At 45.1% G+C, this 26,460-nt stretch overlaps 2 protein-coding genes across 7 annotated transcripts in view; one reads left to right on the top strand and one right to left on the bottom strand.

The window, feature by feature from the left end:
• Positions 1-248: 248 nt before the first annotated feature.
• Positions 249-5,859, bottom strand: LOC109257938 (uncharacterized). Its single transcript, XM_053904185.1, has 4 exons — positions 5,848-5,859; positions 4,614-5,265; positions 4,319-4,459; positions 249-1,041 (listed from the first exon to the last, which is right to left on the bottom strand). The coding sequence occupies exons 1-3, from the start codon at positions 5,857-5,859 to the stop codon at positions 4,395-4,397; spliced, it is 729 nt and encodes a 242-aa protein (XP_053760160.1). The 3' UTR covers positions 249-1,041; positions 4,319-4,394.
• DZIP1L (DAZ interacting zinc finger protein 1 like) overlaps positions 4,915-26,460 on the top strand; it is a 43,500-nt gene continuing 21,954 nt past the window's right edge. The window contains exons 1-7 of one of the 6 annotated variants that reach the window (XM_053903783.1): positions 4,915-5,022; positions 8,039-8,304; positions 14,361-14,942; positions 17,315-17,399; positions 21,151-21,272; positions 21,963-22,124; positions 25,539-25,667. In XM_053903783.1, the coding sequence (XP_053759758.1) occupies positions 14,442-14,942; positions 17,315-17,399; positions 21,151-21,272; positions 21,963-22,124; positions 25,539-25,667 (999 nt within the window). In that variant the 5' untranslated portion in view covers positions 4,915-5,022; positions 8,039-8,304; positions 14,361-14,441. Of the gene's footprint in view, positions 5,023-5,232; positions 5,468-8,038; positions 8,305-10,328; positions 11,220-14,360; positions 14,943-17,314; positions 17,400-21,150; positions 21,273-21,962; positions 22,125-25,538; positions 25,668-26,460 lie in introns of those variants that run through there. The other 5 variants (XM_053903785.1, XM_053903784.1, XM_053903786.1 and 2 more) reach the window with 5 other exon arrangements.

The raw sequence follows: 26,460 nt of genomic DNA on the forward strand, positions 1-26,460 counted from the left end.
ACCATCCAGGCGCCCCAATCTATTTATTTTTGAGAGAGAGAGAGAGAGGTGGGGGAGGAGCAGAGAGAGAGGGAGACACAGAATCTGAAGCAGACTCCAGGCTCTGAGCTGTCAGCACAGAGTCCGACCTGGGGCTCAAACCCACGAACTGTGAGATCATGATCTGAGCCAAAGTTGGACGCTTAACCTACTGAGCCACCCAGGCACCCCTTTCTATTTCTTATTGATTTATAACCACCCTTTGTATATTAAGGACACAAACATTTTATTATTTTAGTGTAATTTTTTTCAGTTTCTCCCAGCTTGCCATGCCTTGGGTTTGTTTCTAGACGCACAGAGGGTCCTGGTTAGACTGATGCTGCATTTTTCATTTTGCAGGAAAGAACAATTTTTTTTCCTGAGAAAGGAGATCTCTTTTGTAAGTGCATCTATGGCCTTTAAGGTGATTTTTTCAGGGAATGTGCTAGAGTATAGTTTGTGCCCAAGGAAGAGGTTTGAAGCCCGAGCTTCAGCCAGTTCTTGACATGTCAGAGTGCAGGCCACTTGTTGCAAGGTCCTCAGATTTTTCAAGAGAAATCAGCAAACCAGATTTTTATGTAAAATCTCATTTTGACTATATACCTGTCAATCCATCCATCACCACTGTGAAAACCCAACAACATATTTTTGACCTACAATTACCTCAGTTACCATTTGCGGCCAGCATCCGGGCATTGGGAGATCTGTCCCATACACCTCAGATGCCCTTCTGGAAGCTAGAGCTGGCTCTGGAGCTGGCTTATGAGGTGTGATGCCAACAGTTGACAGCAGAGAGCACTCCCATGGTGGGCTGCCTAGGGTCTAAAGTCCACCTTCAGTCAGCAGTCGGTCCCACTGCCTCCTGTCACATCCCTAAGTGTAGGAAGGAGACCAGTTGTGATGGTGTCTGCACTGAGTCAGAGAGCGGGTGTCTGTCACTGGCCTGAGGAAGGGGTGAGAGGCTATGGGGCCAGATGAGAACCGCAGGTATTCAGAACCCACATTCTTGGTATTCTTCGGAACCTAAAATAGAGCACATAGGAGGCACTCACTAATTCTTGGCTGTATCGAATGTTGAAATGTGGCCCAGTAGGGGAAGGATGTGAAGGTTCCATGCATGGGAAGTCTTGGTCAGCTGAAGACAGTTTTAGCTTTTGGAATTACTGACAAGGTAGATGAGGCTGTATGTCAAGTTCACTTTCTCACAACAACCCTGCAAAGGAGGGTACCCCAGTTACACAAAGGGGAATTGAGGCTGGTGTAAATGACACATACAAACACACACGAGTACTGCCAGAGCTCCTTTCTGCATACTTCAGGGATCCAGTGGGAAGAGAACTGAGAAACAAATTTTCCAAGCCCCCACAGATTTCACATTTGTATGAACTCTAGAGGGCACATCACTGACTGCAAGGCCCTGGGCTAAGCCTAGAGATGGCTTAGCTAATTTGGTTCTCATAATGACCCTGCTAGACAGAGTTTATTTTTCCCATTTTACAGAAGGGTAAAGTGACTTTTCCAGGGTTACATAGTTTGGGAATGTGGAAATGTAAATGCATCATTTAAAATGTTTAATTCCAGTATAGTTAACACACAATGTTATATTAGTTTCAGGTGTACAATATAGTGATCCAAAAATTCCATACATCGCCCAGTGCTTATCACAAGTGCATTCCCTAATCCCCATCACCTGTTTCACCCATCCCCCATCCTCTCCTCTCTGGTAACCATCAGTTTGTTCTATATAGTTAACAGCCTGTTTCTGGGTTTGCCTTTCTCTCTCTCTCTCTTTTTTCCTTTGCTTATTTGTTTTGTTTCTCATTTTTTACAGGGTGTCCTATGCTTATCTTTTTTTTTTTTTTAATTTTTTTTTAACGTTTTATTTATTTTTGAGACAGAGAGAGACAGAGCATGAATGGGGGAGGGGCAGAGAGAGAGGGAGACACAGAATCGGAAGCAGGCTCCAGGCTCTGAGCCATCAGCCCAGAGCCCGACGCGGGGCTCGAACTCATGGACCGCGAGATCGTGACCTGAGCTGAAGTCGGACGCTTAACCGACTGAGCCACCCAGGTGCCCCCCTATGCTTATCTTTTTAATATTTCTTTCTTTTTTTTGAGAAAGAGAGAGAGAGAGAGAGAGAGCATGAGCAGGGGGAAGGGCAGAGAGAGGGGGGGACAGAGGATCCAAAGCAGGCTCCATGCTGATAGCAGCGAGCCTGACATGGGGCTCGAACTCACGAACCGTGAGATCATGACCTGAGATGAAGTTAGAGGTATGACGCTTAACCAAGAGACACCCAGGTGCCCCAGTTTGTTTTGTTTCTTAAATTCCACATATGAGTGAAATCATATGGTATTTTTCTTTTTCTGACTTATTTTGCTTGTCATTATTCTCCCTAGCTCCATCCTTGTTGTTGTAAATGGCAAGATTTCATTCTTTTTTAATGGCTGAGTGATATTCCATTGCGTGTGTGTGTGTGTGTGTGTGTGTGTGTGTATTTGTGTGTATTTGTGTGTGTCCGCCACCTCTTCTTTATCCATTCATCTGTTGATGGCATTTGGGCTGCTTCCATAATTTGGCTATTGTAAATAATGCTGCAATAAACACAGAGGTGCATAAATCCCTTTGAATTAGTGTTTGTGTATTTTTTGGGGGTAAATACCCAGTAGTGTGATTACTGGATCATAGGGTATTTCTACTTTTAACTTTTTGAAGAAACTCCATACGGTTTTCCAGAGTGGCTGTACCAGTTTGCATTCCCACCAACAGTGCACAAGGGTTCCTTTTTTCTCCATATCCTCGCCAACACTTGTTTCTTGTGTGTTTGATTTTAGCCATTTGGACAGGTGTGAAATGGTATCTCTTTGTAGTTTTGCTTTGCATTTCCCTGATGGTAAGTGACATTGAGCATCTTTTGATGTGTCTGTTGGCTATCTGTATGTCTTCTTTGGAGAAATGTCTGTTGATATTTTTGCCCATTTTTTAAAAGAATTGTTATGCCACCTGTTGGTTTTTATATTTTTATGATTTTTTAAAAATTTTTAAACGTTTATTTATTTTTGAGAGAGAGAGACAACGCGGGCAAGGGGCAGAGAGAGAGGGAGACAGAGGATCTAAAGTGGGCTGTGCACTGGCAGCGGAGAGCTGGATGCAGGGCTTGAACTCACGAACCGTGAGATCATGACCTGAGCCAAAGTTGGACACTCAACAGACTGAGCCACCCAGTTGTCCCCTGCCCATTTTTTAATTGGATGATTTACTTGTGTGTTGAGTTTTATCAGTTCTTTATATATTGTGGATACTAACTCTTTATTGAATACATCATTTGCAAATATCTTCTATTCGGTAGGTTGCCTTTTAGTTTTGTTGATTGTTTCTCTCACTGTGAAGATTTTTATTTTGACATAGTCCCAATAGTTTATTTTTTCTTTTGTTTCCCTTGCCACAGGAGACATACCTAGAAAATGCTGCTACAGCTGATGTCAGAGAAATTATTGCCTGTGCTTTCTTCTAGGATGTTGTTGTGTCTTTGACCCTAAAGCCTGTGTCTTTGTCTCACCTCTAGTAGGTGGCAGGAACTCCTGGAGTGAAAAGTGTGCCCTGGCCAAGAGGAAGAGGAGGAACAAGATTCCCCATCAGAGTAGATGGCTTACAGACATCCCTACTTGGCCTTGGTCCTGGCCAGCCAGTTCTTTTTTTTCCATTTAAAAAATTGTGGTAAAATATATATATGCCATAAAATCTACCCTTTTAACCATTTTCAAATGTACAATTCAGTGGCATTAAGTACATTCAACCAACCCCACTATCCATCTCTAGAACTTCTCCATCATTCCAAATTGAAACTGTACCCATTAAACAACAACTCCCTATTCCCTACAACCCCGCCCCAGCCCCTGGTAACCACTATTCTACTTTCTGGAATAGCTCCATGAATTTGACTATTCTAGTTATCTTGTGTAAGTGGAATTATATAACATTTCTCCTTTTGCATCTGGTTTATCTCACCTAGCGTAGTATTTCCAAGGTTTATTCAGAGTGGGGCATGTATCAGTCCTTCATTATGTTTTAAGACTGAATAACAGTTCATCGTATGTATGTACTACATTTTGTTTATCCATTTATATGTTAACGGACCCTTGAGTTGTTTACACCTTTCGGCTGTTGTGAATAATGCTGTTATGAACAGGAACGTACAAGTATCTGTTTTAGTCCCTGTTTTAATTCTTTTGAGTATTTACCCAGAAATGGAATCGTCAGATCATATGCTAATTTTATTTTCAATTCTTTGAGGACTCACCATTCTCTTTTTCACAGCAGCTGTACCATTTTATATTCCCACCAGCAATGAAAGGAGGGGTAGGGGCTCCAATTTCTCACATCCTTGCCAACACTTGTTGCCATACACGTTTGCAGATTGAGACTGGAACGGGAGGAAGACCTTTAAAAAAAAAAGCCAGAAATCTGAGTCTCAGTAAAGCAATGACTGGCTAGGGATGGGGGACCATATCAGGGGAGAAAGAGTTCTTGGGTCCTGGGTTTCAGAGGCAGATCCACAGGACAAGCTAGAAGGTTGGGGGTTGTGGGTTGCTCGCCATATGGACTAGCTCTGCAACTGCTCCGGCTTTTCAGCAGAACAGCCTTTGTTGTTGTTGTTGTTGTTGTTGTTGTTCGTGGTGGTGGTGGTGGTGGTGGTGGCGTGGGTGGGTGGCTGTGTAGACCGGAGCACGTCCAGCCTCCCTGGGCTCCACGCGGCCGCCCTCTCAGTAAGGCCTGGGAGCCATTCTCTTGGATCCTGGATTTTCGCAACGGATTAAACGTGGCATTCCCTCCTTCCCTTCTCCGTAACAACCTAAAAATAGCTCGTCCCGGGGGGAGGGGGATGGGAGAAGCTCCACCCCCGTCTGGGTGGGGTGGGGAGGCAGTCTCGAGAGCGCGAGGCGTCGGAGACCCGGGGGCCTCCGGCTGCTGGTACAGAAGGCTCTGTCGCCCGCGGGCCCGCAGGTCGGCTGCACGGGGGTGGGCGGCCGGTTCTGTGCCCGCCGGGGAGGGCGTCCGGGCTTCACGACGCTGGGGGAGCATCCCCGGCCGCGCGGCGGCGAGCGTTCCGGGAACGGCCCCCGGGAGGTCGGGGCTGTGGAGCGAGCCGGGAGGCGGGGCCGGGGCTGGGGCCGAGCTGGGGAGCCCGCACCTCCGGACCTCTGCCGGCTCCGGCGGCCCCCAGGAGAGCGGGGCTGCGTGGGAAAACTATGGCAGGAATTCGGCTCGGGAGGGGTGCGGGTGGGGAGCGCCCTCGCCGTCCGAGCTGTGGATGCCGCGGGCTGCCGGAGGTTAAACATTAGCGACGCCCCGCAGGGGACCAGCCGGCGGAGCTGGGGCTCTGGACCGCCGCTTCCTGCGCCCCGCGTGGGCCCCCAAATCCAGCTCTCTCGGCCTGCCCTGGACCGAGGTACCCCGGGAGGGAAGCAGGAGTGACTGCACCCCCAGGACTGGGCTTCCCTGGGTGGACAGACTTGGATGCTTACTTTTTGAAAAAAGTAAAATGGTTTGGGGGGGCTTGATGCTCTGAGTTCTGCAGGTAAAGGGGGATCTTTTGATAATGAGGTGATTTAAAAACAAACACATTGGCATCTTGGTTTGTCTCTCTTGTGCTCTGGGGCTGGAGTTTAGCAGGAGGCAGCACAATGGTATTTTCCTTTTGAAGTCGATGCAGATAAAGTCCAGGGGAGACTTGCTTTGTACAGGACGGAACGAGGATCCAGAAGGGGGTCTGGAGGGCTTGGACAGGGGCTAGCCTTCACCCAGCACCCCTAAGGGCCCGGCCCCTACCTGCCCCTCCATTGTTCATGGAATTTGATTTCTAACAGCACAGCACTTGGAAGAGAAGCCTGGTGAGTGAGGTGCTTTCACTGTGGCCTCTCACACTTTTCATCTGCAGACAGAGTGGGTGGTCTCCCTCCTCTGTCAGGGTCCCTCATCACTTCCTTCTGTCCCCCTGGAGCTGAGGACTGGCCAGTGAGAACAACCCCACTTACAGAAGGCCAGTCCTACAGTCAAGTGGTTGATAAACAGTCTTTTTTTTCCTGTCTCTGTCAGCACCAGGGGTCTAGAGACATCTTCCTCATGTGGAGATACTTTTGGATACTGTCCAACTTGATAAAATGGTCCCACAGAGGTGTATATGCTTCAGGTTGGGAACAGAAGCCTGAATTCCTTTGTGGAATGTAACTGGCTTCTGCCACAGAGCTGGGGTTTGGTCAAAAGGCCTGTGGCTCAGTGGACACTGACAGGAGCAGGGAAGGGGGCAACTTGGTGGGCTGTTCCGAACCCTCTGGCAGGCCCCTTTTGTAAAGGGCCAGTCCTGGTTAGCAGGGTTGACTACCTGCAATGCCAGCTGTACCTAGGCCTTGTGCCTCTAGGGGGGTTTCTGTGGGGGCTCCATGGGAAAGAAAGCGTCAGTATATTCTGAACTGGTATTCTTTTAGATGTGAAAAGCAGTAGTGAGTTTTGACAATTCTGTACCTAGGAAGATAGGTCATGTCGGTTTGTAGTCTTCCTCCCTAAAATACTCCTAAGCAAGGCCAGTCAAAGCCCTTCCCCCAATTTTCATTTTATTAAAATTTTTTTCATGTTTATTTATTTGAGAGAGAGAGAGAGAGCGGGGTAGAGGCAGAGAGAAAGGGAGACACGGAATCCAAAGCAGGCTCCAGGCTCTGAGCTGTCAGCAGAGAGTCTGATGCGGGGCTGGAACTCATGAACCTCGAGATCATGACCTGAGCCTAAGTCTGACAATTAAGTGACTGAGCCACCCAGGCGCCCCTCCCAATTTTTATTTTAAAGAAAATGCTGCTGTGGTAAAAACCTAAGAGAGGTTTTTGACAAAACTATTGGTGCCGTTTTTAAAAAATGCCTCCTTAGAGGGAAATACAGGCTTCCAGTTACGGAGTAAGTCAACAGAATAAAAAGCAGAGCATAAGGGATACAGTCAGTGATACTGTAGTAGCGATGGAATGGGACAGGTAGTAGCTACTATGTTTGTATGTAGCTACTATGTATGCTATGTTTGTGAACATAGCATAATGGATAAACTTGTCAAATCGCTAGGTTGTACACCTGAAACTAATGTAACATTGTGTGTCAACTACACTAAAGAATAAAGATAGAAAACTACCTCCTTAAAGTTCCTGGGAATGGAAGCCAGCTGTAAGGGAGAGAGCGGTTCGCTACTTGCTGGTTCTGGGAGTGGGTGCAGACCCCAGGAAGGGCAAGAGGGAGTGGGAAACGTACACCTTTCTTTAGAAAACAACAGAATCAGGGAATAAGGCTAAGATCTGTAATGATAGTGTTCCAGAAGAGCTCTTGAGTCACTCTCATCTCCTTTGGGATCCCCAGGGCTCTCTCGTCTTTGGTGTGAGCATAGCTTGTTTGCAAACTGTGTGAGGGTTTCCTTGGCAGCCATAACAGTGAGCGCTAATGACATGTCTGGGCTTCCCAGGGCGTGTACTGCTGAAGGTGGCTCAGGAGCCAGGGCACCTTGACTCTAACAGCTCCTCTTGGCTGTGTTCTTGAAGGAGCAGAAGAGACAGTAAGGTGGCAGCAGCAGTGGTATAGTCTAGCTGTCAATTTGTATTAGAATCAGCCATTTGATTGATTTTGTGCAAGTTATCTTTGACAGATTATAGGTGGGCAGGTTTCAGAAGAACCGTAAAGTCTTCAGGAGTTGTTCCTCCGTGGGATGGCTGCCTCGTGAAGTGGTGAGCACCTCATCACGGTGGGTGTGCAAGGCAAGAAAGCTTTCTTTCTTGGCTGTGGGATTGCCCCAGGTAGAAACCATCTCTTCAGTAATGAAGCAACCTTGGAATGTTAGCATAAATAGCATTCTTTGGGGTCCACTAATGCATGGCATTGATCTAGGATTGGAAGTTTCCTGGGATCCCATCAAAACATCTAGAGACGGTTAACATGGCTTCAGATTTCGTAATGACAGCAAGTCATTTCTGCCTTGTGTTTCTATTTCCAGATGTGGGGAAAGCTGTCTGCTGATAACTCAGTCTGGAGAAAGCACTGTGTTCCTGCCTGTCGGGGGTGTGTGGTTTCCAGGTAACCCGCAGCACTCTTATTTGGCTTTGTCTCCTGCCATCCCAATCTGGATGCAAGCTGTGGAGTTGAGTCGTGTTCAGCTACTCTCTGTGGAGATACAGAGAAAATTTCGAGCCTCCGGCACTGATCCTCTTGTGATTTCCTGTAAAATCTTTCTGTTCTCGGAGATTGGACAAGAGATCTCAGGTACTGTCATTTCCATGATGGGAAGTAATCTATGTGCCATCATCATCATCGTCATTGGGAGGTAGTTTGGCATAACTCCAAAGCTTTGGAGTCAGAATCTGATTCGAATTTTGGCTTCAAATTTAACAGTTGAGTGAGTTGGGGCAGGTCTCTTAGCTTTTCTGAGCCTCAGTTTCTACATTTGTCAGATGAGGCAGATCAGAGCTACGTACAAGGTTGTATGATGGGTAGAAATAGCAAGGCTGGCACAGTGCCTGGTACACAGAAACTTTGACAGTTCTGTTCAGGTGAATAGCAAGCTGGAGTACAAGTAATATGCTGGGGGTTAGAATACAACAGATATGAATAAGCCCTGGGGGACCTTATAGCTGGGGGAGAAGGGGGGGAGAAGGGAGACAGGAATGTCCTGGTATGGCCTCTCCTTGGTACACCCACTGCACCCTGTCCTAGCTCCTACCCTGGCACTTACCAGTCTGTAGGGTAATTTTTGTGTATTTTTCTGTCATTCTAGAGAACTCTGGAGGCAGACACTGTCATTTTCTAGTTGTATGAGTGTGGGAAAGTCGTTTGCCCTCTTGGGTCACCTCTAAGTTTCTTCATTTGTACCCTGGGTTGTAGTGAGAACTAAGTGGGATAGTGCATGGCGAGCCTTATAACTGTGTGGAGCACACACTTCCAGAACTGCTAACTGGTTTCATTAACAACGGAGGGACTGTTGCCTGGGTCGCCATCAATTCTGAGTGCCAGTCATGGTGCCTGGCACTTAATAGGGGCTCAGGAGTCATTTGTTGATGACAGATTTGCACAGCCACACCAGTACAGACCGGAGCGTGGCCAGGTGCCCAAAGGAGTGTACACCCTGCTCTGGGAGCCCAGGGGAGAGGCAGGGAGTTCTGACTGTGAGCCTGGGAGGGATTTATGGTGGCTGTCAGGTGTGAGGAAAGCCTTGAAGCATGCGTTCATTCACGGGCAGTGGGAGCAGGAGGATGTGGTGCAGGTCCATCTCTACCAATAGGCAGCATGATAGTGGCTAAGAGGTCAGACTCCGTAACCAGGCTGCATAGGTCTGGATCTTGCCTCTTGCGTCTGGGGCAAACTTCTTTACTTCTTTGTGGTTTGGGTAATATTAGTACCCCCTTGAGGGCTTGTCCTGAGGATTACAGGGGTTATTCTTTTTTATTTTATTTTATTTTATTTTTTTAATGTTTATTTATTTTTGAGACAGAGAGAGACAGAGCATGAATGGGGGAGGGTCAGAGAGAGAGGGAGACACAGAATCTGAAACAGGATCCAGGCTCTGAGGCGTCAGCACAGAGCCCGACGCGGGGCTCGAACTCACGGACCGTGAGATCATGACCTGAGGCGAAGTCGGACGCTTAACCGACTGAGCCACCCAGGCGCCCCTACAGGGGTTATTCTTTTTTAAATGCTTGTTTATTTATTTTGAGAGAGTAAGAGCGCACATATGCAAGCACAGGCGGGGGAGGGGCAGGGAGAGAGGGAGAGAGAATGCCAAGCAGGCTCTGCGTTGTTAGCACAGAGCCTGTCGTGGGGCTCGATCTCACGAACTGTGAAATCATGACCTGAGCCAAAATTAAGAGCCGGATGCTTAACCAGCTGAGCCACCCAGGCACCCCTACATGAGTTATTCTTTATAAAGCACTTAAAAACAGGGCCTATAAATAAATATGCCAGAGATATAAATGTGTGCACAGTAAGTAATATTGTAAGTGGGAGATGCAGCTAGAAAGCTGGTTTGAAAACAGTTCATAAAGGTCTTTGAATATCTTATTAGGTACTAGAATTTAGAATTAGCCAATGAGGGACACATAAAATCCATTCCCATATGGCTGAAGCCCAGTGATGGCTGCCCCTTTTAAGATTTTATTTTATTATTATTTTTTATTTTAGAGAGAGAGAGAGCACAAGTGGGGATGGGGGGTAGAGAGACAGGGAGAGAGAGAGAGAGAGAGAGAGAGAGAGAATCTCAAACAGGCTCCATGCTCAGCATAGAGGCTTGATGTGGGGCTCAATCCGATGACCTTGGGATCATGGCCTGAGCTGAAATCAAGAGTTGGTCGCTCACCCCACTGAACCACCAGGCGAGCTGCCCCTTTTAAACAGGGTGTGCACTCCCCATTTTGCCACAATCCCCAACACTTCCTAGTAAAGTTGTTCCGAATCAATAAATCTGGGGGTTTGCATTTCTAACAAGTTCCCAGCTGCTGCTGCTGCTGCTAGTAGGGACCAGTTTGAGAACCACTGCTTAATTGTATCTTGGACACTCGAGTAGGGAATCATTTGTCATATTTCCTGCATTTAATGCTACCTTCCTGGCCCTAGGGGAGTTTGGATTTGCAATTTCTGGTATATCAGTATTAGAAGGCTGGATCTAAAGGTCCCAAGAGAGAGATGGGCCAGCGAGAAAGAGATTTGGGAGTGGCTGAGGCTCAGCCTAAAGCAGGCCTTCGGTAGCTGACGCTGTGGGTATGTGTGAGCTCATCTTCTGGGTGAGTGTGCAAGGAGGGATGGGTTGTGAATGAACAACTGAGTATCACAAGGGCATTGCCCACCCACAACTCTTCCCCACGTTAAAGGAAGGGGAAAAAGATAGCAACTGTTCCAGGAAGAGGCTGGAAGAAACATTCAAAAAGGTGGGAGAAGTGAGAGAGTTGCTGGTGGAGCATTCGTGGCCTTAATCTTAGAGAGAGGACTGTGGGCAAACCTCTGAGGCTAAAGCTTAAATAGTTAAATGGTGAGCTCTAGGTGAGCTCTCAGTCTGGGGAAGGATAGGAAGCAGGTGTCCAGTTACCCCACGGCATGCCTGGCAACCTGCTGTTGCTCTGAGGCATAACTTGTTGTGGCAATTGTCTCTGGGGCTGCAGTGACACAGTGGCAGCTTGGAGCTGAGCATGGTAAGTATCATGTCTCCTGTCTCCTTTTTTTTTTTTTTATTTTAAGTAGTGCAACATGTGAAGTAGAAATGAGCTGATCTTCTCATGGCCATGGTGGGGGTGCACGTAGCTGGATAGTTTTGGTTTTGGAGTATATTTGGGGGAGGGGTATCTGAGAAAGGGAAGCATGGGAGTTAAAGTGGAAAAGGTGGGTGAGTGGCAGCCTGTGAGCAGTCTTCAAGGCTGGGCTGAGGGGTTTGGACATTGTACTGTGGCAACATGGGGCCATGCTGAGATCCTGTGTGGAGGGCGGATGTGTAGTTAATATACCCCGGTAACCCCAGTGCTGGGCACCAGGCCTGGCACCACTAGGCATGCTGTGAATGAGGGAGGGTGGTGAGTGAATGAATGAAGGAGTTTGAGGCATAAGGGGTCATGATCTGATCAAAGCGAAGTTTTAGGACAAACAGCTTTAAGAATCAGTGTTCAGAGTCCACTTTGGAGCCAGATGCACCTCCAACCGTACTTCAGCTCTGGCCCCCTAACCTGGGACAACACTCGTAACTTCTCCAGATGTCAGTTTCCTGTCTGTAAAATGGGAACAGTGATACCTGTTTGTAAATTTGTATGTAGAGGTTGTGTGTGGCACAGAGGCTGGCACTCGATACTCCGGGGCCGGAACATTACTGAGTGCCTTCGCCTTGCACCTTCTCCAGTTCTCAAGGACCCTATGGGGAGGTAGGGCAGGCCATTACGCCTGTCCCTGTCTTTCTCAGATGAAGGCTCAGGAGGTCAGGGGTCTTTCCTAGAGGCCTTCCCCACCTTGCAAGCCTAGCCCCACCATTCCTTCAAGGCCTTTCTCCTTTGTGAGGTCAGTGACCTCTCTTCTGACTTTCTCTTGTGCTGAAAAGTCTCATCTAGAAAGAACTTGATTAAATAGGGTCACCTGTACTTCTTGTTGCCCCTGTCAGATTCAAAGTTCAAGGGCAGAAATTGTATTTTTTTAAGTTTTTTTTTTTAAGGTTTATTTATTTTTGAGGAAGAGAGAGAGAGAGAGACAGAATGTGAGCAGGGGAGGGGCAGAGAGAGAGGGAGACACAGAATCCGAAGCAGGCTCCAGGCTCTGAGCTGTCAGCACAGAGCCCGATGCGGGGCTTGAACTCACAAACGGTGAGATCCTGACCTGAGCCGAAGTCAGACGCCCAACCACCTGAGCCACCCAGGCGACCCAGAAATTGTATTTTCTAAATAAAAATTATAAAAGTAATAGATGATGATAGTAAAGAACTTTGAATAGTATGGAAAGGTGGAAAGTGGAAAATCAGTCTTCAGCTTCCATTCCCACTCCCAGAGGCAACCATTGCTCACAGCTTGTTTATTTTTACAGAAATACCATAGTCTATGCTTACAAAATGTTGGAGATAATGAATCATATATAGGAATCATAAATTAGTATATTTTATTTAATTATTATTATATATGAGTAACAACTTTGAATCATTCATATATGTGTATGTACATGCATATATATTATTTATGTACCATTGCCATTATTGGTCTGTATAAGGCTTCCCTGTCTATCCATTTCCTATTGATGCATTTTCCATCTATTTATTTATTTATCCCTGTTTCACACCCCATTTCCTTCCTCCTTTATAGGCAACCACTCTAATGTGGGATATATCTATACCTGTATATTCTATATATAGAATATATATATAGAATATACATATTCTATATATAGAATATACATATTCTATACATAGAATATACAGGTATAGATATATCGAATAGATATAGGTAGATACAGATGTGAGGTATACATATCTTTATTTTTGCATATTATTATTAGATATGATTATATTAATTATCATTCAAGCAGATAGGGATATATCTCTGTGTGTGTATACATACACACACACTCATTCTGTATCAGTGCATGAATAGTAGCCTTATTCTTTTTTTTTTAAAATGTTTATTTATTTATTTTGAGAGAGAGAATGCGCATGCGAGCAGGGGAGGGGCAGAAAGAGAGGGAGACAGAATTCCAAACAGGCTCTGCACTGTCAGTGCAGAACCCAACATGGGCCTTGATTTCACGAGCTGTGAGATCACAATCTGAGCCGACATCAAGAGTCCGATGCTTAACCGACTGAGCCACCCAATAGTTGCCTTATTCTTATCAATACCTGCATAGTATTTCATTGTATAGAGATACCATTTGTATCCCCTCTTGTACTTTGTGCTTCGCTTTCTTATATTTTTTCTTGTACTTTGCTGTTACAAACAACACAACAATGATGGTTTTTGCACAGGCACCATTGCACACTTGTATAAGTTTATCTTATACAAGTATAATTCTTAGTAGTGGAATTTTCCTTTTAAAACCCCCTTGCTACTGTCAGTTTACTCCTTAAAGAGAGAGAACAGTTTCTGTGACTACCTAGAGAGTGCAGAGGAGAATCTGAGTCTTTTGACAACAAATTGGGCCGCTTTTCTCAACCAGTAGGTTTGAAAAAAAGACCATGATGGATTGAGCACAATCTGTGTGCAGAGACATGGCTGCCACATCAAGCATCCCCATCATTTTGCTCATATCCCACCAGAGAGCATAGTTGTAAGGGTCACCCTTTGCAGCTGGGGCCACTGGGAGACGTAATGCACTCCTGTTCCGCTACATTCTTGCAGTTACAGGAGGGAGGATGGGATGTGGGGGAAGTTAGGCGGCTCTGTCTCTCACGGCAAGTTATTGAACTTTATCCTGAAATCACTTTGGGTTGTAGAAGGACCACTTAGACATTTGATGGCTCCCTTTGACAAAGACCTCCGGCAGGCACTCTTGCAGTGGACTTGGGTATGGGGCACGGCGGAGGGGGCACTCCATGCCTCATTCCTAACCACAAGCCTGCAAAGTAGGCCCCCTGCTCCCCAGTGGACACAGAAGGCTTCAGGATGTGAACCTGTGATCTGAATCCACATCTGTGTGATTATAAGGCCCACACCCTGGCCTTACACCTCTCTCGCCATGCCCGAGCATGCAGGCATACTACAGCTGTTGCACACGTCCCTCACCTCACCCCACTTAGGCTCTTGCTGGCCACGTGTGTAGCACGTGCGGCCACATGCATCTTGCCTAACTTGGACTCTTTTCTCATTTTCCAGGCCCTCTCTCAGCTCCTCTGCCTGCTGCCGTGGCCTTGGTGGCACCTTCCCTCAGTGGTCAGCCCGGGGCTTCCTCAGCCCATGCAGTCCCCTGCTACCACTGCTGAGGGCCTCAGTGGCCCTCCCTTTGGGGCCTACCCACTCCCTACCTTCAAGTTCCAGCCTCGCTCTGAGAGTGTGGACTGGAGGCGCATCAGCGCCCTGGATGTGGACCGCGTGGCACGGGAGCTGGATGTGGCCACCCTGCAGGAGAACATCACGGGTGTCACCTTCTGCAATTTGGACCGGGAGGCGTGCAGCCGCTGCGGGCAGCCCGTGGACCCGGTGCTGCTCAAGGTGCTGCGCTTGGCTCAGCTCACCATCGAGTACCTGCTGCACTGCCAGGATTGCCTGAGCGCCGGCGTTGCCCAGCTCGAGGCCCGGCTGCAGGCCAGCCTGGGGCAGCAGCAGCGAGGCCAGCAGGAGCTGGGTCGCCAGGCCGACGAGCTCAAGGGCGTGCGGGAGGAGAGCCGCCGGCGTCGCAAGATGATCGGCACCTTGCAGCAGCTGCTCCTGCAGACGGGGGCCCATGGCTACCACACGGTGAGGAGTTTTTTCAGGGTGGGAGATAGGAGGTCGCCCGGCCACTTGGGCAGTACCGCCGCCCTGGGCCCCGGGGTTGCTGGGGGCCATGCTTACTGAGGTTAGAAGCAGATGTTAGAGATGTCTCATCAAGTTCTACACAGTGTGTGTGTGTGTGTGTGTGTGTGTGTGTGTGTGTGTGTGTGTAGATTGCATATGTGTGGCAGGTGTGTATATGAAGGATGTGTGTGCATATGTGTGCTTGTGGAGAGGGTGCATGTGCAGGATGTGCATGTGTGAATGTATATGTAGGATGTGTGAGTGAATATGTGTGTCTTAACGTGTGAATGTTTGGAGCATACATCTGTGCATGATATGTGTGTGTATGTATATAGAGTATGTGGTGTGTAACGTGCTTGTGTGTGAAAGTGTGTGTATAAAGATGTATTTATGGTGTGTGTGAATGAATGAAAGATGTATATGTGTGCAAAGGTGTATGTATTTATGGAGGGCAGGAGCGTATGTTTGAAGGGTTTGTGTGTGCATGTAGCAGTGTGATATGAAAAGGTGTGTGTAAGAGGGGTGTGTGTGTGTGTGTGTGTGTGTGTAGAATTGGTGTGTAGCAAGGGACTGGTATTGCCAGGCCCATTCCGACATGTTCAGCCAAGTGACAGTTCATTACCCAGAGTGGCATTTGAACATTTGCAGCTGCATGGAAAGTGTAGACTGGGGACAGTTGCAGTTTGGTGAATTGTCATGGTGGCCAGGCCCTGTGCCGAGTTCTGAGAGTGTAGGCACAAGTCATGTTCATTCAGGTTTTCAAGAAATTCATAGTTTAGGGGTGGGTGGTGGGACAGAAGGAATATATGGTACAATATTAATTGATTGAATGGTAATTGATATAACTGATATAATGTCAATTATGATAAAGAGGGTCAGAATCTTTTAGTAGTAAGTGACAAAACAGCAGTCTAAGTTGGCTTAGGTCAATAAGGAATTTATTGGTTAATTTAACTGAAAAATCCAGAGCCATGGTGGGACTCAGGTATGGCTTGTCCTTGGAATCAGACAGTGGCACTAGAATTTAGTTTGTCTGTGGCTCTTGGTGACTCTTCCTCAGTGTGGGTTCCGTTCTTAGAAAGCTGCTGTCTGTGTGGTAGCAAGTTGGGCCACCGCAATGCTAGCATCTGATTTTCCCAGATTCAAGGCTGGCATGATAGAGGGCCTACTTTGGTCCCAGAAACCTGACTAGTATTTCACTGTCTCCTGTATCTGGCTGTGTTTGGGTCTCCTACCCATCTCGGTTGGTGAGCTCAGGGTTGGGAATTCAGGGTTGTAACTGGCTGGTCTAAGTCACGTGTCCCACCATGGAGCTGGGGATTGACCAAAGTCCATGGCTGGAGAGTAAAGGACAGGGTAATTCCCCAGAAGAAAACGGGGGTTCTGTTGTCAGAGGAAGAAGGAGTGGCTAGTGTCCTATCATGACTCTTTGACGACACCTTCTAGAAGTTGCATCTGTCACTTCTGCTTACATGTCATTGGCCAGAATGTAGTCACATGGCCATACCTGGTTGCAAGGGAGGCTGGAACTTATAGTGTTTATTCTCATTAACCTCATGACCAGCTAAAAATCAGGGTTTCTAAAACTAAGAAAAAGGGGGCAATAGGTATCAGGGGACAGCTGACAGTTTCCGTCACATTTGTGTAAAGATAGACCCTCTTAGTCTGATTGAGTAGGATTGGCCGCCTGCAAAGTTGTGTTGGAAAAATTTTGAAGTTTTACAGTGAAAAGATGATGTGAAAGATTGGTAGGGTCTGAAATGCTTGAGGAGAGTGAAGCAGAATTAGAGATACTGTTATTTGCTGTCCTATGCTCTGGTGGTTCTCAGCCCTGGGGTGGGACCTGGATATTGTTTTTGTTTTTTCTTAACTTTTTACTGTGAAAAAATGTAAACATGTACAAAAGAGGGAGTATGGTAATGAGCCTTTATTTGTGCACTACCCAGCCCACTCATTATCAACCCTGGCCAATGCTTTTTCGTATGCTCCCCTACCCACTTCCCCCGGCCCTGCATTACATTTGGCTGTATTAGGCATATGGTGTTATCTCTAACTATTTCAGTATGGATCTCTAAAAGGTGAGGACTCCCGCTTTTAAACATAGACATAAGACCATCATCACGCCTTTGAAAAACCAACAAAAACTCCTCAGTATCATCAAATACCCAGTCAGCACTCACAGCTCCCCAGGGTACTGGTCGTGTTCAAATCGGATCCTTCATTTCTGAAGCAGCCCACGGGTCCCAAAGAGATGGGAATTTTGATCTCGGGAGAGCCCCAGGCTGAGCTAGGTAATCTGATACCACACTTCCCACTCTTTGCCTTCCATGCAGTGCCACCTGTGTGACAAGACGTTCATGAATGCCACCTTTCTCCGGGGCCATATCCAGCGCAGGCATGCGGGCGTGGCAGAAGGTGGTGAGTCCAGGTGGCCCTCCTGGGACCGTGGAAGGGCCTGGGCTGGTCTTCAGTGGGTGTGGGGCACATACACCACCACAGCTGCCCTCAGGCCTCATCTTCCAGTAGAGGAGGATGTGATCCCATCGTCCACACTGGGGAGATCCATCCAACATGGGCCTGGGAGGGTTTCTGACAATGTGTGTAGAGAAAAAGGGAGTCAGACAGTGGGTTCCAGTGTTAGCTTTATCCCTTTCTACCATGTGACCACGGTCATTGCCCCTCCCTCTGAGTCTCAGTGGCCTTTGCTGTGAATTGGGCAGTCAGATGGGGTGACTTGGAAGGGTCCTTACCTCCCAACCTTCTGTGAATCTGCTCTTCTTTGATGCTAACTATGAATGAGCTTAAAAGGGGTTAATAAGCAGTTAGACTGGTTCTTTAACTCTGTATGTACATGAGCTTATTATGACTTAATCGCTTTAATTTCATCATTTCAAATTCCAAAAGGAGTAGCAAGGCTGTATGTTTCCCCATCGAGAGATTTGCATACTTTATATCCATTTTTAATGGATGTTAATATTTTAATATGTGACATAACAAATAGCTGCTAACAAATAAAATAAATACAGATATGAAAATATAAATCATACAATATAAATCTAAAAATTCCATTAAGTAAAACCTTTTTCTTATTTTTCTTCATTTTAATTTCCTTTCCAGAGAGCAGACTTAGAGTTTTTATTTTTTTTTTTAACATTTATTTATTTTTTGAGAGACAGAGAGTGAGTGGGGGAGGGGCAGAAAGAGAGGGAGACACAGAATCCGAGCAGGCTCCAGGCTCTGAGCTGTCAGCACAGAGCCCGACACGGGGCTTGAACTCACAAACCACGAGATCATGACCTGTGCCGATGTCGGACGCTTAACCAACTGAGCTGCCCAGGCGCCCCATAGAGTTTTAAAACAGCACCATTTATCTAGTTGTGATACATTTATTAGATATCTAATTATTTTTTATTCTACTTTGGAGGCTGCTAAAGGAAAACAGATTTTCTACTTCTTAAATGAATTTTTCTGATGAGATCTTTGAAGTTCTTTGAAGAGATATCTGTATACTGAGGTACATGGCAGCATTATTCACAGTAGCTAAGATGTGGAAGCACCTAACTGTCCACAGACAGATGAATAGAGAAGGAAAATGTGGTCTATGCAAGCAAGGGAATATTATTCAGCCTTGAGAGGAAAGGAAATTCTGTAACATGTTACAACAGGAATGAACCTTGAGGATATTATGCTAAGTGAAGTAAGTCAGCCACAAAAGGACAACTACTGTATGATTCTACTTATGTGATATCTAGAGTAGTCAAATTTGTACAAACAGACAGTAGAATGGTGGTTGCCAGGGGCTGCGGGGAGGGAGACCATGGGAAGTTATTTAAAGCATACAGAATTTTTGTTTTACAAGAAGAAAAGAGTTATGGAAGTGGATGGTCGTGATGGTTACACAACATTATGAATGTACTAATACCTCTGAGCTGTACCTTTAAAAAGGGTTAAGATGTGGGGCTCCTGGGTGGTTCAGTTGTTGAGTTTCCAACTCTTGATTTCAGCTCGGGATGATCCCAGGGCCGTGTGCTGGGCATGGAGCCTGCTTGAGATTCTATCTCTCTGTCCTTCTGCCTCTCTCCCCTGCTCGTGCATGTTCTCTCTCTCTCTCTAAATAAAATTTTAAAAATGGCTAAGATGCTACATTTTATGTTATGTGTATTTTACCACAATAAAAAAATTGGAAAAAATGCCTTTGACCTGGAAAATTTAAATACAGAAAAGTAGAAAAGAGAAAATAAAAACCATCGACAATATCACCTACTTAATATTTTGGTGTGTTTTCTGTTATTATTTTCCTGTGTACATATGTAATCATACAGCATGTGGTTGTGACTATTGCTTTAAAAAAAAATTTTTTTTTAACTTTTATTTATTTTTGAGAAGAGAGAGACAGAGCATGAGCGGGGGAGGAGAGAGAAAGAGGGAGACACAGAATCTGAAACAGGCTCCAGGCTCTGAGCTGTCAGTACAGAGCCTGACTCGGGGCTCAAACTCACAGACCACAAGATCATGACCTGAGCTGAAGTCAGATGCTTAACCGACTGAGCCACCCAGGCTCCCCTATTGCTTATTTTTAATTAAAAATATATCACATTTTCCAGTGTCATTCAGGCATCTTGGAAAACATGATTTTTAATGGCTGAATAATATCCCATCATGCAGCTATCATAATTTATTTCATGATTAAATTATTACATACTTTATAGGGGTTACTCATAAATTTCCTTCTTATAAATCACTTAATCAACATTCTTATACGTAAGTCTTTGGGCATATTCCTTATTATTTTCTTAAGGTTAAGCGCTGAAGGAGAGGGAAAATATGTTCTTAAGGCAACTTTTGCTAAATTAATATTCATGACCTTTTTATTCTCAGGCAGATATGGCTCTTCAGATATCTCCACTCTCCTATTTCATATCATCCTAAATCATTCTGTTAACCCAAATTAATTTCTACTGTGTCTAAAATTGCTTCTTTCCAAAAAGTACAGTCTGAGAAAAACCATCTCTCTTTTCAAAGAAAGACTTAGAGTTTTAGTAACAGTACCATCTATCTAATAGTCACTAAAGGTACTTTGAAAAGTAACACATGTGGGTGCCTGGGTGCCTCAGTCCCTTAGGCATCTGACTTCAGCTCAGGTCACGATCTCATGGTTGGTGAGCTCGAGCCCACATCCTGTGAACACGAGCCCTGCTTCTCTGTCTCCCTCTCTCTCTCTCTTTCCCCATCCTTGCTCACTTGTGCCCTCTCTCTCTCAAAAAAAAAAAAAAAATTATAACAATTGTGCAAGTACAATTGTCTTTTTCATTGGTTTATCTGTATGTGGTTTAGTTAGAATGTTCTTTTATAATTCATTCTTTTTAAAAAAATTTTTTTTAATGTTTATTTATTTCTGAGACAGAGAGAGACAGAGCATAAGTGGGGGAGGAGCAAAGAGAGAGAGGGAACAGAATCCGAAGCAGGCTCCAGGCCCCGACATGGGGCTCAAACTCACAGACCGCGAGATCATGACTTGAGCCGAAGCCGGACGCTCAGCCGACTGAGCCACCCAGGCGCCCCAATAATTCATTCTTTTATTATTTAATCTCAGAAAGTTTGAAGTATACACTTAAAAAACTTTGGCTGAAAGTTTCCTTCATAATGCATACTGGTTTTTTTTTCACTTGAAACTTACTACTATACGTATTTCTGAAAAAAAGGGAACTTAAAACTACAATTATTTTCACTACTTTAAACTCCTCTCTGATGGCTGTGAGGATGCATAGATATGTTCTTTGTATTGATAATCACCGTGTACATGCTATTTGGTATTCTGCTTCTGTTACTCTATCAATTTTGCTTTTACATTTGCATGTGTTAGTACTGTCAAAATAGTTACTTTAAATGACAATAATAGTTCACATTTATTGAGCGGTCATGCCAAGCACTTTGCACTGTCACATTTCATCCTCATGACAACCCTCTGAGTTAGGTGCTGTTATCTCCTCTTTCCAATTTGGGGAAACTGAGAGTCAGGGAGGTTATGTCAATTTGCCTGTGGTCAGTATCCAATGGGAGTGGCAAACTGGTCTCAGACTGAGGTGTGACTGATTGCATAGGCGACAAACTGCACTCCACTAACTTTTTGACTTAACCTGGTCACCCTGTCTTTGCGTGGAGCCCACAGGGAAGCAGAAGCAGCAGGAACAGCCAGTGGAGGAGATACTGGAGGAGCTTCGGGCCAAACTAAAATGGACCCAAGGGGAACTGGAAGCCCAGAGAGAGGCCGAGAGGCACCGGCAGCTCCAGGTGGGCACGGAGAGGAAACACCAGGGAGACTTGCTCGAGTCTCATGCAGGAGACCCATGATGCACGGGTGTCCCACAGGACCAGAAGTCTCGCTGATTTCCTGGAGCTGGGAGTCAGAGCTAGGATGGCATCTTCTTGGTTGTGGCAAATGATCTTAGGTTATCTGCAAAGGAAAATCCATTTGTTTTCCCAGATCTGTATGGCCAAAAGTAGGAGAGAGAATTGCTGTTTTCTGCCCTATTCAGCATCCTCTGAAGGCATTTGAATGTTGAACCTGAATGTTAACTTCTTACACTACAATGCTACTTGGCTTTTTGAAAGCCAAGACTGGATAAACTCCAAAGTCCAGTCTCGAGGACATACTTAGTAGATACTTGTAGAATGAAAATATGTAATCTTGCCTTACTCATTCCTTCATTTCTTTATTCTTCATTCATTTCTTCAGCATCCATTTATTGAGCACCAACTATGCCAGGAACATAAAGAGAGAGAAAAAGATCTCTATTGTCAAGGGACTTTACAGTTCAGAGAAGACTTGTCTCACTCCATGTCCAAACAATAGGAACAGTAGGACGAATCTTCTTTGGTCTCTAGAGTGACTTGCACAGACAAGGGGCCCTAGCAGTTTCTCAGTAAATATTTGCCATGATGTAGAATTAGTGATTCTATTGTTCCTGTTTTTCTTTCCAGGAAGCAGAGATTGCTCGTCAGAAGGAGATAGAAGCTAAGAAAGAATTTGATGAATGGAAAGAAAAAGAGCGGGCCACGCTATATGAGGAAATAGACAAGCTAAAAAAATTATTTTGGGATGAATTTAAAAGTGTTGCCAACCATAACTCAACTCTAGAAGAGGTACCCAACACAAAGTCTTTCAGTGTTCTTTTGCTGAAAATATGTTTATTTGTTCTCAAAATTCATTTCTTCGTTTGTACTCGTTTTATTTCATCTGCCATTGGGAGCTAATATACTGTGAGGCTGGATATCAGAGGCCAGTGCCAGGGATTGAATCCCTGCTCTATCACATATTGGCTGTGTGACCTTAGGCGAGTTACTTAACTTTCCTGTGCCTCAGTTTCTCTTCTGTACGACAGGTTGCTGAAATGGTTAAATTAACACAGCACTTAACATTGTCTGGTATATACCAGAAACACTATATATAACACTATACATATAACACTATATATATATATATATATATATATATATATATATATATATATATAAGACAGCACTTAACATTGTCTGGTATATAGTAGAAACTCCCTAGATATTATCTTTATTTTTGCAAAGGGCTTTCTTTTGTCACTGGATGAGCTATGAGGCAAAGTTTGAATGAATGCATTTTTCTCTTAACGGGTATTTGCTGAGTACTGGCTATATGCTAGGCACCCTGTTGGGGTCTGTGGAGATCAAGCATAATAGTAAGATTTACTGAGTGTATTAACTGGTTTCTAGCCCCTGTACAGTACATTTTATATACATTAACTTTTAATTCTCATAACAACAAAACAACCATAACATTCTCAAAGTAGGCACATTATTAGTTCATAATTTCTTTTCTATTTTCTTTTAATGTTTATTTCTTTGTGAGAGACAGAGACAGAGTGCAAGTGGTGGAGGGGCAGGGAGAGAGGGAGACGCAGAATCCAAAGCAGGCTCCAGGCTCTGAGCTGTCAGCACAGAGCCCGACGTGGGTCTCAAACCCACGAAGCGTGAGATCATGATCTGAGCCGAAGTTGGATGATCAACCGACTGAGCCACCCGGGTGCCCCTGGTTTATAATTTATTTTTAAAAGTTTTTTTTTTTTTTTTTTTAAAACAACACTATTATCATTCCTCCTTTACAGGTGAAGACACTGGGGTTCACATAACGTGCTCAAGGTCACACAGCTACTAAGAGGTAGACCTGGGATTTGAACTTAACTTTTTAAACTTGTAAGCCTCTGCTCTTCTAATGGATATGCTGTTAAGTTCATTCAGGAAAACATTATTAAAGATTATCCCTAGACTGTATCTTCCTATATAAACCCGTATGACTAAAACCATATCAGGGAAAAAGTTTTGAGGAGAAATATTTTCAGAATGTACTGAGCTCTTATTGGTCCTTCTAACATCAAGGAGAATCATTTCTTGTTTTTGAAAATGAACTATGCATTTCTCACAGTCATTCCATGTTTTGCTAAAGGAATACCTTGACAACTTTTTCAGAAGGGGCTTGTCATAGGATATGCTTGGAGTCTTGGGTGGTCCATCATCTCAATCTGAGATGGGAAGCCAAGGATAGGGATGGCTGTGGGGTTGAGATGAGAGCTGTGTGTGTGTGTGTCTGTTGTGGCTTAAGCCCTTCCTGCAGTGTGGTCAGGAATGATTTGTGGGAGATAAGATGCTCCCCCATCTTATGGACCTCATGGTCCTACCCCCCCCAGCTCCACACCCATCTTTCCTGAGCTGGCATGCGCCCTGCTGACTCTCATCCCCTGACACGGCACTAGCTGACTGGATGTTTGATAGATAGGTATTGATTTGAATTTGGAGTTACTGTTCAGAAACCACCCCATCAAAGGTCAGAGGGTTACTTTTGGCTAGGAAATTCTAAGCTTTGGTGAGTGAGGACATAATTACCATCCATGGTTTCTTTTTAACTTGGATCACATTTCCCTAAACTGGAACATCATTTTTCTGTTTTTTATTTTTTATTTGTCTTTTCTCTGTAGGATTGCATATGCTGTGTTTTTGTGTTTGTGTGTCTCTCCCTGTCCCCTCTCATGTGACATTTCATTATTTTACTTTTATTATGGGAACAAAACTGGAGACCCAAATTCTCAGTGTATTTGGATAATTACTTTGTTATTTTTTTTTCTAATTCTGGGGAGAAAAAGAGAAGATTTCGGTTAGAGTGAGTGTGAATAACACTGTAAGACAGTCTACCTCATAACAAAACAAAAGATTTCCCTTGCTGTCCGGAGGGCCAATGAGAGGGAAATACTTAAAAAAAATTTTTTTTTAATCTTTATTTATTTTTGAGAGAGAGACAGAGTGTGAGCAGGGGAGGAGCAGAGAGAGGGAGACACAGAATCCTAAGCAGGCTCCAGGCCCTGAGCTGTCAGCACAGAGCCTGATGTGGGGCTCGAACCCACGAACCGTGAGATAATGACCTGAGCTGAAGTCGGACGCTCAACTGACTGAGCCACCCAGGAGCCCCATTGGGTAGAGGGAAATACTTTTTGAAGATGTTTCTCCTCAAAATTTCCCCCCTGGTACAGAAGTCTGTGAGCTTACTTTGGCTGAGTTACCTGACTGAAGAGAGATAAGATGAAGGGTAAATCCAATGGCCAAAGGAGTACCCATTTGAATGGAAATCACCATGCCGGTTTGTCATATGCCGAGAGAGCCAGCTCTCTGGGCATCATAAATATTGGGGTGAAGGCAGAGATGACACGCGAGAAGCCGAGGGTTGTGCATACACTTGATAAAGCATTTGACTCTATGAAAATACTCAAGGGGTTTAGAAATGGTTAACATTTGGACCAGATATTGCTTTAGCAGTAGAGAAGAGTTAAAGATTATCGAGAATGGTATCAGGTTAAACTCAGGGACTTGCAGTTCTTGAAAGCTTTAATGGGTCTTACGAGTTTTGTATGTAATAATAGAGATGGAGATAATTTAATTTTGTGAATACAGCAGTGATATATTTAAAAATATAGCCATAGGTGGAAAGGCCTCTTCTCTCGGATCCACTTTCCTGTGTCTTTTCCTTCAGATTACATGCAGCTAGCTGAGGAATCATTAGGTATGGGTGATACCACTCCAAGCCACACAAAACCAGGTCTGGTTGGTGACAACCAGGATTTTTTTGTGGGAGGTGGGACAGGAGTCCTCAGGGAATGGTCCAGAGTACCTGAGACCCTCCCAAAGGCCATAGGAGTCTGATTCTCTTCAGCCTGTTTGAGACTGAAGAGGAAAGGGGGCATCTGTCTAGTGAGCTCCGGATTTTGAATGCAGCAGAATGCTAGTGCTATTGAAATTATGTTCTCAAATTCTGTTCTTCCACGGGAACTTGCTTCTCCTGTGTAAGCACTGAGCTCTCAACCCTGGGCAAGGGGAATGCTCACTTGTGGGTGTGTTTGCAGGCATGTAGATATCTGGTGAGGACAGCTTGGACTTTGTGGTTGGGAAAGGTGTGCCTTTTTGACATTGCTCAAGGTGTAAAAGACAACATCAAGACTAGATCTTCATCTAAATAAAACTGTGTCCCGGCCTTTTCAGAAACTGCAGGCATTGCAGTCCCACAATATGATGGAGTCCAACCTCGGGTCACTACGGGACGAGGAGTCTGAGGAGCGACTCAGGCAGACTCAGGAACTCCGGGCCCTGAAGGAGATGATGGAAATGCAGGTGAGCTAACGTCTCATGCTTTTCCTCCGCCGCCAGCCAGGTTGTCTTCCAACAAAGTTTCTTAGTTTTGCCCTATGGTGTTACGGAAGCTGAAATACATCAAATTCTACATTTTCAGACCTTCTGCCAATACATGGAATCATGGAATAGGATTCTTAGGCTTGGGGCTGGGGCTTAAGGTGGGGCTGGTGATACAGATGAGTACAGTATCAGGTTTGCTTGGGATCTTTTCAAAACACATACAGTTATGTCTCTTATTGGGCACCTTTACTCTCACTTTGATTCCAACCCCGTTGGAAACAAATCTTCTGGATTTGAAGGTATTTGGGATGGATCTAGTGATGTGATGATAAATATTTAACAACGGCTGTCTGCTTTAATAGGTAGCAGTTGCCATTTTCCATGGTGTAGAATTTCCCGTCATCTCTGATTTCGTGCTACCACCGTGAGGTCCCTGGGTATGGCATTGGAGAGGCTGGTGCACAGTCTGCTCTCATGAGCCGGCAGGAGGTGGCTCTGGCCACCCCTGGATGAATCGTGCAAGGATGCAGCGAGATAGGGTCTAAATCACTGATAATCCCACGGCAAGGAAGGGCAATGGGATCATTACTAAATCAGGTTGTGCTTCTGTTTCTGCTTCTCTAAGATTGTGAAGAAAGAGCTTAAAGTCTAACTAACAGCAGTAAAATATTTCTACTGCTTGATGTTTCCTTTCACAAGTTTCCCGGTAAGGGAAGCTAATTTTTTTCTATGACCTCTGTTCACATCCTTTTGCCTAATTTTCCTTCCCGGT

Source organism: Panthera pardus, unplaced genomic scaffold, assembly GCF_024362965.1.
Source record: "Panthera pardus isolate Hobbes unplaced genomic scaffold, ASM2436296v1 HiC_scaffold_16, whole genome shotgun sequence".
Classification (NCBI taxonomy): Eukaryota; Metazoa; Chordata; class Mammalia; order Carnivora; family Felidae; genus Panthera; species Panthera pardus.